At 41.2% G+C, this 11,155-nt stretch overlaps 2 protein-coding genes across 2 annotated transcripts; both read left to right on the top strand.

Moving 5' to 3' along the window:
* LOC130694260 (uncharacterized) lies at window positions 1–3,573 on the top strand. Its single transcript, XM_057517328.2, has 3 exons — window positions 1–104; window positions 419–576; window positions 643–3,573. Exon 3 carries the CDS (start codon window positions 685–687, stop codon window positions 3,571–3,573), a length of 2,889 nt encoding a protein of 962 aa, XP_057373311.1. The 5' UTR covers window positions 1–104; window positions 419–576; window positions 643–684.
* A 2,781-nt stretch (window positions 3,574–6,354) lies between these two features.
* Window positions 6,355–11,149, top strand: LOC130694264 (sodium/calcium exchanger 3-like). Its single transcript, XM_057517333.2, has 21 exons — window positions 6,355–6,620; window positions 6,950–7,185; window positions 7,248–7,377; window positions 7,439–7,573; window positions 7,647–7,735; window positions 7,799–7,958; window positions 8,145–8,277; window positions 8,336–8,444; window positions 8,561–8,669; window positions 8,809–8,881; window positions 8,974–9,067; window positions 9,130–9,280; window positions 9,353–9,478; window positions 9,552–9,619; window positions 9,676–9,820; window positions 9,886–9,983; window positions 10,054–10,134; window positions 10,198–10,348; window positions 10,413–10,591; window positions 10,650–10,747; window positions 10,814–11,149. Exons 2-21 carry the CDS (start codon window positions 6,985–6,987, stop codon window positions 10,953–10,955), a joined length of 2,472 nt encoding a protein of 823 aa, XP_057373316.1. The 5' UTR covers window positions 6,355–6,620; window positions 6,950–6,984; the 3' UTR covers window positions 10,956–11,149.
* The last annotated feature ends 6 nt before the right edge of the window (window positions 11,150–11,155 follow it).

An 11,155-nucleotide genomic window follows, 5' to 3' on the forward strand; every position in this document is an offset into this window, starting at 1 on the left:
AATAAATTTCAAAACTAAAAATAATTTGATTTGAATTAAATAATTGATTTTCTGATTCCTTTTATTATCACAGCAGTCTGCTTGACCTCCAGCCGCTGTATCAGGTAATTAAATATCTTTTTAATGTAATTTTTTTAAATTTATTGTTACTTTAGATTTTTTAAATTATTCATTCGATCCCTCGGCGTGTTGGGTAATTTTATGTTGTTTTATTGTTCGTTTGGTAAGTGTCGGTTTGTTAATATTGGTGGCGTGGTCCCACTGCATTGTATTATCGGCCTAACGTGTCATTTTGCTAGGACTCCTTTCATATATTATAATTAACTGGCCCATATGCCATTTTCTAAATCACTGAGTATATCTGTACTCAATTTCCTGAAAAATTTTGCTATAAAGACATTGTTCTTTGTTTCGACAGGTGTGGTTCTCTTCGTCTACAATTATTGAAACATACTAGCTCTGGATCAACTTCAACAAAATACAATTATCTGAGCATCTACGAAGGCAACATTGTCTTCTAAGGAGTTATCCATCAAGATACAGATAACATCTTGTACCCTTTGGCAGTTGAAAAAAGTGAAAATAATTTAAAAATATTGATTATTTAATTTATGCTAATGATACTATTTTGACTTCACATAGGGTTTCCATGTTCACCATTTTGGTCATGTGATACTTTCCTAAATGGCATTGAAAAACAAGCAGGACAATCAACCAATCTTGGAAGGTGACGACATCTCCCCCTACACGCAACTGGATGAATCCTTAAAGCAAAAGATGCTATCGAAAATAGTTTCATTCCAAGGGGAGAATGAAACTGTTGGGCGTTTAGTTGGAACCAAAGCAGAAGCTGTATTGGATTCCTTAGAAGAGCTTCTACGTCCTGAAGGAGGAAAAATCATCATTCCATCGTTCGAGTCATCCCGTTTCGAGAAATCCATTTACATCAAGAGACGGGTGAAATTTGCATTTGGCAAATCTTGTAATTTGCACGAACGTTTCATCGCTGACCTAGCCAAGCGTTTGAAATGCACTGTGGAAAACCTAAACAGGGAATGTAGAATCAGTTCGCAGGGCCAAATCGAGTGGTTGGTCGATGACAAGCGCCGCAAACAAATTTGGGAAAAAATAAAACAAATGAACGACCAAACGTCAGGAAAAATTGAAGAAGACAGCCATATAATTCAGTTTGACGAGGAGCTGGATCAGCAGCCGGTTGTCATCATCTGTGGCTTGGCTGGAGCCGGCAAATCGACTCTCCTCTCCCACTACTACAGTGAAATAAAGAAGAAGAAGCCTGACTGTTGGGTTATCAGATTGAATTTAGCTGAACATTGTGACGTCATATTGAAACTCGATAGTAGCAAACCTGACTTGATTGGATTCCTCATCAATCATCTACATGTCATCAACCGTAAATGCCCGTTTACTCGCTCGTTGCTGAATCACCGGTTGGAGACGGGTGAGCAGATCGTTTTCATGTTTGATGGTTACGATGAAATCGATGAAAAATGCCAGGAAATTGCGGTTAAGCTAATGAAGTTTATTCAAGAGAAGAAGAGTATTCCACTGTTCGTTACCACCCGTCCCTACTTGGCCCACCATCTGCAATACGAATTATGTCAGTTGGCTTATTATTTGGAAAACTTTGACGTAAAAGACCAGATCGATTACCTGACCAGTTATTGGACGAATGAACCTCCACCGTTGAAAGCTGGACCCATCAAGGATTTTGCCGTTGCGCTGATGGAAGGTGTGTCAGAGAGTCTGAAAGACAAAGAAAGAGCTTTCATCGGAATCCCGTTGCAATGCAGAATTCTCGCCGAATGCTACCAGAAAAATGTTGGCGACATTATGGAAAGCAATGCTGTGAATGACGTAACATTCCAATCTGACGAATTGGTATCCCAAAAACTGTTGGCATTACTTGACGATCAGAAATTCGATTTAGTTAGTCTGTACAGCAAATTGATGGACACAAAACGCAACATGTTTCTACAAGAAAAAAGCAAAACCTGCCCCAATCTGAATGTGGCCGTTGATATGAAGAATATGATAAAGAAAATCGAGTTTCGATTAACCAAATTGGCAGTCGAAACGATCATCCCAGAACCAAGTATCCTTGAAATGCTTAGGCCAACGAAATATCGGCACAAACCCAGCGATGATGTGGCTCAAGAAGAAAAGAGTCTTGCCTTCAACAGTCTGAAATTTGGGTTCGTATTTTCGAATGGAGATGTAATGCGACCTAAATTCTTGCATCGGACGTTTGCCGAGTATTTCGTCGCCAAATATCTTTACGAAGGATTTCATCCCGATGAGGAACGTCACAACAAGCTGCTGGAAAATGAATCCATTCGAAAATTAATTCTTAACAAAATCTTGGCCTTGAAGCAATACGACGGAGTTCAAATGTTTTTCGATGGCATGGTGAAGGTTTTGGTCGATGAGGATGAAGAATGGCGTCGTTTAATTGTCTGTCATCAACTACCGGATCGCCTAAAAAAATTGTCTAAATATCTGTTTACTCAGTTTCTTCGCAATTATCCTCCGCTTTGTGGATTCGGCGAGATAGCTTCCCAACCTTACTTTACGAACGCCCTCCATTTTTCACTTTCGAATAGGAAAGGGAACACATTCCTATTGTTGTGTGACTGTCTCGATGCCACATTTCATAGACGTCAAGTCCGCTGGGCAATGTGTACCATTTTTATGTCGCCTTTCCGTTTCATTTCGGACGCCGTTTTTGAAGAAAGCAAGATCTTTAAACGATTCATCAATGATTTCGACATCAATCCAAACGACCCCGCTATGTACTGTGTTATAGACAAGCTTATAGGAGGCATGGTGCCATATAATTCTGCTTACTTAATCGAAAGAAGTTCTATCGGTAAGCGAGACGGGCACCAGCAAAAGATGAATGACATACTTCAATTTTTGGAAAACCAGCACATCGCTTTCGACAATTATTTATGTCAACACTATTTACGCGGAATGCAACGAATTTTGGAATTTCTTATTTGCCATGACAACTACCGTAGTCATCTGGAAAGATTTCTGAAGATGTTGTCCAAATCGAAAGCTTATTCGGACGATTCGAATTTAACCGAATTGTTAATTGAAGTTTTCCGGTCTAAAGATCAACGGATGACTGCGCGAATTGACGAAACGCTGAAGATTTTACAAGAACTAGGACGGTCCACTTTTCTCGCTCAATTTTACACCGCCCTTTTATTAAAAGATCCGGAAGTATTTCAGAATATTTACCAACCGTGCCGACTAGAAAAAGACGAGGGGACTCAGATCGACCGCAACAGATTGTTGGAAAGGGATTCTTACGGCATGACTCTTCTTCACGGAGCAGCCTTCTACGATGACGTCGACATAGTCGGTCAAATATTAGCAAGATTTAGCCGGCCATTTCTCCACATAAGAGCTAAACAAGCAATTCGCAAGGTGGTGCTTGAGGGTTACACTCCGTTTTTCTTCGCCGCTGCTAAAAATCACGAGCAAGTCTGTTTCAAACTGTTGGTCTTTGTGAAAGAATTTTTCCCGACGCACTGGCGGAGTTAACTGAGCTGAACGCTTTCATTCACCGGTCACTTGATCACGCCATGAAATCGGAAAATGCTGAAATGTTTCAACTGATACTGAAAGTCGTCAAGAAAGAACTAGGACGTGATTACCTCCTCGACCTGTTCACAACCACACATCCATTTCCATGTATGTTCTACAATGGCTGCCGGTCGGACAAATTATTCAACGCCATGGCGAAGACCATCGTCGATCGAGATGGTGTTGTAGACTACAAGTGTCTGCATGACATGATTTTTTCCAATAACAGAATAGAAAGGGATGCTTTACGATGCATGGATGCCGAACATCTGCAGGGATTGTTATCAGTAGAAGCGGCTGGTCCCTTCACGAAGCGTTTGCTTACGGATGGCCTAGAAGAGAATTTTGAACTGTTGTCAAGTCTGTTAAAGAATTTTAACGAAACACAACTCTTGGATTTCGTCGAAGTGATTACTTTTAAAGGTAATACCAAAATAGAAAGAAGTAAATGGACCTATATGTTTCATGTTGATAGTGATCCAGTGTATCACAAAAGGCATATCCAACACCTTCGGGAGAAATATGCCCCCAACGATTTAGTTTTCACGCCGAGTGATAACGGAATCACAGCCGTTCACGTCGAACAAATTGTGCCAAAGAACAGCTTTTGGGGAGACTTCCTACAATCGACGATCATCGGTTTAACTGATGGTTATCTGTCTCGAAAAGACAACCAGTGCATTTTCGAGTGTTTGACTTGCGTATCGGATAAACTCGGAGATAACTACGTTAAAGAACTTTTGCTCCTCCAAGACGATTATGGCTACGTTGTTCGTCATCTGTCGCAAGAGACCGTCAAACGCATGTTGAACTACTTACGAGAAAAAAGCCAAGAGGAAATTAAAATGGAGTGGAAGGAAAATGCTCCGCCAGTGACACACGACTCGTTCATCATTCACTATTCTAGGTATGACGACAGTCCTTACCAAGTCGTAAGACATAACTGTGACGTCTTACGATTTTACTTGGATTATGGCAGCCAGGTGCAACTCTTCGAATGCGTTGATATTCTCACATCGACATATCGTTCCTTTGGTTGGCATGGCAGAGAGCGCAGTGTATGGAGTGACATCTTTGAAATTTATAACGAAACCGTTACGAACGAAATATTCAAATTGGTGTCTGGAATTTGCGGTTGGGAGGCCGTGAAAATGTTGCTGATTCATCGAATTGATGGATTACCTTTCATACTGAAAGCTGTGTCGTTGGGAGATGACATTGACGGACGGCTGGACATGTTGCCACAAGAAATACGAAAGGACGTTCAACAAGTGATTGAAACAAAAGCTGCCGAGTTCATTGATCAAGTGTTTCGAGATCACGAAACTTATTTTAAAGCACCGAGAAATCGACCTTACAAACGATTGAACACTTTGATATTTTTAATCAACTACAGCAATGCTCAGCAACTTGAACAACTCGTCGGAAACATCACGAAGTTGCAGGGTTCTGGGGATTGGGGGGAGAGGCTAAGCATATGGGCTGAGATGCTAACCCACCGATGCGGCGAAGCCCAAATGGACGACGTTGAGAAAATGAACACATTTTTGAAATGCGTTTCGGAGAAACTGGGCACAGATGCCGTGAAAAAATTGGTGCTCTACAAAATCAAAGAAAAGCCCGTCCTATACTATCCTGCGCTAAGAGGAGAGGAGAAGATGGTTGAGGCGATGCTCGCCCATTTGGATGCCAAAAATCGCAAAAAGATTCAACGCCAAGTCAACGAGTTTCTAAACAAAACTTTCCAGGCCCCGCCCTATGGTGTTATAACTAATGCCATGAAAGCAGCATTTGAGCGTTTGTTATCGAGATTTAACCCACCAATCCGACATCATGATGAATCAATACAAATGGGTTTGCTTTAGCTAACGATTGGTACATCTCATTTACGAAATATTTCTGGTTTGAATTAATCCAATCTCTCTTTAGTTCACGAGTACAACTCATGACACCCAACAGAGAACACACGAACCATCCTACTGTGGCCCACCACTTGACGTCAGGGAGACTTCGGCTGCCGAAACTTCTTGTTACATATGCAACTATGTGTTGCTGGCCTACGTAGTCCAACGTTGTTTGGAATCCCCTGTCTTTAAGGCGTCATTTAACATTGCCTTTGATATCAGGCGAGCTCTTCGAATGGAATTCCGAGGCTGATACCGTACAGAAGGAGCGTTATTGGCGGATGAGCCGGACAAAATATGAAAATTTGGCAGGTAATATTATTCAAAATTTTCAACAAATGTAAAAAACTCAGTACATGTAACTCAAAATGTAATTGTTAAATATTTTGACACGTAGATGAAAGGCGAGGCAGTCGACGTGGATGCCATTTAAAATCCGAACCAGACGCAGAGGAAACCATCGTTCAGCGTGAAAGTTCTACGAACGAGTCTGGAGCTGTTGCCCGTAGGAGTAACCATAAATGGTCAGAATCCCGAATGGGGCCACGGGCCGTTTGTTCCACTCGCCCAACAAGACGACAGTTTTATACGTCACGACTGCATACGTATGCAAATAAGGGATACACAATGACGCAGGTAAAAGAAAGTTTAAGCAACAGGCCTAGGGGCAACTGCTTCCCTATAAGTGAAAGCAACGACGCGCATCGTTTCGTGAGCTGGTGGCGGTCAGAATGAGGAGACTCGTGTTGACGATAGTCTTTGTGATATGCACAGACATGATTTAAACGCGAAAGGGCGATAGCCTTTGTCTTATCAGCGACACGGCCCACATGAGATTGATCCATTCGTTCCGGTCATATCTCTTTGGCTTCAGTGTTTCATAACCCGGTTTAGGGCAGTTTCATTTAGCATTTCAGACGACTTCCGCTAGGCTTGTTGTGTTAGTAGGCAGGTGGTTGACGGCAAAGGTGGTCGCACATTTTAATTCGTCTCCGCCTGTGCTGCGGACATTTGGTGCATATTATTTGTAACAGGTTGGAAAAACCGGATCATTCGTTTTATCGTGTTGTGCATACGTTTTCCGGCTCGGATTGAAATTAGGTAAGTGCCAAATGACGTCATTATTTACCATCTAAAACTATAGTATGGGGATTGTGATTGACGGGTTTGTTTTTCAATTCATCTCGAATGTAGGAACAATTCTTTTTTGTTGTTGTTCTATTTCCAAAATGTTTTGTGTTTCCTTTCTTTATTCGCTTTGGGATGTATCGTACGTTATCGCGCTTCACCCACTGTTTGTTGACATTTGGGCGTAAATGTCCTGCCCTATTGAGAAATATTGCCCAATCGTAGAGTCATTTATCCTAAACGATGATGTCAAATCCATACTGAATCTGCCCTTTAACTTATTTCGAATTCTATTTTTCTAGCTGAACCATAGTGCCCTTTAAATTAAAAGCTTAAAATGACGCAAAACAATGGAACGTTGGACGATTACGCGTGCTCGCAAGGATTGATTTTACCTTTAATCAACGAATTCACGTGGTCGGTGGAAGTGCGAGCGTTTCTCTATCTGCTCGGACTTCTCTACTGCTTTATGGGAGTCGCCATCATCGCTGACATCTTCATGGGCGCCATTGAAAAAATCACCTCAACCACTCGCAAGGTAAAACGCCCCACTTTCTATTTGAATATTTCGATACAATCAATGTGTGTGGACGTGTACAGGTGTATTTATCAAGAGGCGGATCTCAAGAGCCTGAAATGGTTGAGGTGCGCATGTGGAACGGTACAGTCGCCAATTTGACCTTAATGGCACTCGGCTCATCAGCACCTGAAATCTTATTATCGATTATAGGTAAAATTTCAATGACTGCACGTTTGCATTTCTAATGACATTATTTGATTTGAACTTATAGAAATTGTGGGGAATAATTTCGAATCCGGCGCTTTGGGTCCGGGCACGATTGTCGGCTCTGCCGCTTTCAATCTGATGGGCATTAGCGCCGCTTGTATTCTTGCTATTCCTGGTGTCGAATCACGAAAAATCAAAGGTTTAAACATCTAAATTTTTGCTGCAATGTCCCATTTTTAATCCCCATATTTTACTCTATAAAAACAATGCAGGATTACGAGTATTCGCCGTTACAGCTGTGTTCAGTATCTTTGCCTACCTCTGGTTGATCATCGTGTTAGTGGGAATCAGTAAGAATGTGGTACGTCGATCGATGCCATTACGAACGGGCTATCGCTTTATCATTTGGAATTTCGGTGATTAGGTGGATGTTTGGGAGGCCGTTGTGACATTCCTCCTTTTCCCTATACTCGTTGGCGTGGCCTATTGGGCCGATAAAGGATTTCCGTTCAGAAAGAGACACACAAGCATCCCGACTACAAACGACAAGCAAATCGAACTTGGCAACATGTTGTCGGGGGAGGGTAAGCTTTATTTTCATTTTTCTTTTCTTTTGTTTTCATTTGTGCACCACACCTCCACCCCAGTGGCAGGTAGACGTGGCCAGACTTGATTTTTCGTTAGAAAGATCATTGTGCTTTCGATTGTTGATGTGACTCGATGTGTTCGTGTACACCTCCGCCATTGAAATGTGTTTGTGTGAATCGCAGGGGAAGCCATGCTGGATGGGCTTACACTCACCAAAGACGGGCAAGTGGATCCCAACGTTTTAGCCAAATGGGTCCGACAAGCCTCGCTCAGAGGTCTCAGTGGAGAGGACGCTGCTAAATTGGCTGCATACAAGTGAAAATTACGTTTTGCTTTTAACTATTTCAACAGATGATAATCTCTGAAATGTCAGGTTGATTATGAGCAAAGAACATTCCAAGGCCTGGTATCGCATTGGGGCCACTCGTGTATTTTCAGGCAGTAAAAAAGTCCAGCCACAGCTCAGCATGAAACTCAAAGAGGTATGTTAATACTTTTAATGCAATAATGTAGAGATTAATTAGTGTAATTAGTAAGTAGTAGTTTTTAACCCAAAAATAGCATTTGGTTTTGATGATTGTTTGATTTTTTCTTACAGGTTTATGATGCCATAAACGAACATCCAGAAACAGAAAACTTGAGCCCACTGACTCATGAAATATGTAAAAATAAAGCAATCATTGCATTTCACGCCATCGCCTGCGCAGGTAACGAGCGTCCCATTTACTCTGCTCATCATCAGTCGTCTTTTTTCAGATCAAAATGAAACTTTAATCTTACGTTTCATAGAGAATAAGATTAATTCCTAATTTTTCAAAACTTGATTTCTTTTTTATTTTTAAAAAGTACCTGAAAATATCGGAACGTTCCCCGTTCGGATTGTTCGCAGTGGAAGGACAGATAATGCCGTGTCTGTAAGGTATGATGACGCTGTCTTCTTTGATAAATTAACGTGTAATCCATTTAAATTTCAATTTTCGTGATAAAATGTGTTGTTTTTGTTGTAATTAGAGTTGAGACGATAGACGGCAGTGCCGTGGCAATAGAAGATTACGTGGCCTTTAATCAAGTGGTTTACTTCGAGCCCCACGAAGTTGAGAAAAAAGTGAGTTGGACATCTCAAAAATGGAAAATGCTTTTGCTAATCGATAATTCTTTATTGGACAGGTGATTGTGGACATCGTAGATGACAATATCTACGAGCCCGACGAGCAGTTCTATCTTAAATTGAGCTTAACTGGAACAAACACGGCCAATCAAGATGAGGTTTTGCTTGGACGCATTTCGATCATGGAAGTCACCATTTTGAACGATGACGGTACATTTAAAGAAATCATCCAACAATTTCTTTGTACGCAGTTATTTAATGCATTTCGTCTTTTAATAACAGAGCCCGGTACAATTACATTTGGAGACAGAGGCATTATAGTTAAAGAATCAGTGGGTTTAGCACAAATTCCAGTCTTACGTACAAACGGTTGGGACGGTGATGTGAGCGTCCGTTGGCGTACATTAGGTGAGCCATTTTCTGCTACATCATTGCAAATAATTGTGTTATGTCTTATTTTATTACACATTCTTTTGTGCAGATAAAAAGTTAAAAAGTGGGAAAACATATAAAGGACTTGAGGGCGAATTGATTTTCCAGCACGCCGAGGTATACCTTGTTATTCTAAAATGAAATGATGTAAATAAAAAATGTTCGTTTTGCAGAGGAAACGTGTCATTGAAATTGCAATTTCGAATGACATGGCGCTGGAGAAAGACGAGTGTTTCGAAGTCGAATTGTTCGATCCTTCCGGTGGGGCCGTCCTCGGACATACAACCAAATTGGCCGTTACCATCACCAATGATGAGGGTGTGGTTTGATAGATGGACGCCTTTCTTTAGCCGAGTGTAAAATTCAATTGTTTTCTATTTTAGAATTCAATTCGGTCGTGGATCGGCTCGCTGACATGACCACTGCCACCATGGATTCGATGGTTGTGCATCACGATTCCTGGACAAGTCAGATCAAAGATGTAATTAAGATTGGAATATCATTTATTTCTTTTCTCGATGATAACATCTTTTTTAATGAATTCATTTAAGGCTATGAATGTAAATGGTGGAGACATTGAGAACGCTACTACATCTGACTACGTTATGCATTTTTTAACATTTGGATGGAAGGTAAATAAAACCAATTCAAACATTTCAATTGACTCACTAAACACAAAGCAATTATATTTACAGATAATCTTTGCGTTTGTTCCACCCGCCGGAATATGGGGCGGATGGTTGTCTTTTGTTGTTTCATTGGCTGTCATTGGTATTCTGACTGCCATCGTAGGAGATTTTGCCGGCATTTTCGGATGTCTCGTCGGACTCGATGACGCCGTTACTGGTAACATTTCCTTAAAAAAAAAAGTCCCTTTTAAACGATTCATTTTAATTGAAAAACAAAACAGCCATTACATTTGTGGCGTTGGGGACATCCCTGCCGGATCTGTTCGCAAGTCGGGCTGCTGCGATTAACGAAAAATATGCTGACAACGCTATTGGAAACGTGACTGGAAGTAATTCGGTCAATGTCTTCCTTGGCTTGGGTCTACCTTGGCTTATTGCCAGCATATACCACACGGCAAAGGTTGGCTAACAATTAAATAAAACTATTGACAACAGGCGACTAACGTGTGACAAAATAGGGTGGAGAATTCAGGGTGCAAGCCGGAAGTTTGGGATTTTCCATCACCATTTTCACAATCATGGCTGTTTTGTCTTTAGCCCTACTGGTAGTACGAAGGTGAAAAAACAACCTGTGATTTAAATATTTAAATTTGGGCTAATTCATTTTTGTGTGGATGTATAGATGCTCGGCTAGTTGCGGTCGTGGAGAATTAGGAGGACCGTTAGCAACTCGTTACGCTTCCGCCATCGTTTTGGTGGTGCTCTGGATGACTTACATCCTTCTCTCATCTCTAGAAACTTACGGCCACATTGAAGGCTTCTAATCAAACATTATAGGTGCCAAAACAAATTCATGTACTGCCTCTTCTGCGACGTTCCAGTTGCAACTCTTCCCAGTCAAGATTACATTCCAAGTGCAACTCACCGACAAAAAAAATAATGTAGTTCTTTTCGTGTCATGTTTTTTTTTTCGTTAAATGGGTATTGGCGCAAACGGCACACAGAGGTACGCAATACCGAACCG

The sequence above is a fragment of the Daphnia carinata genome, chromosome 6, assembly GCF_022539665.2.
Source record: "Daphnia carinata strain CSIRO-1 chromosome 6, CSIRO_AGI_Dcar_HiC_V3, whole genome shotgun sequence".
In the NCBI taxonomy this organism is placed as follows: domain Eukaryota; kingdom Metazoa; phylum Arthropoda; class Branchiopoda; order Diplostraca; family Daphniidae; genus Daphnia; species Daphnia carinata.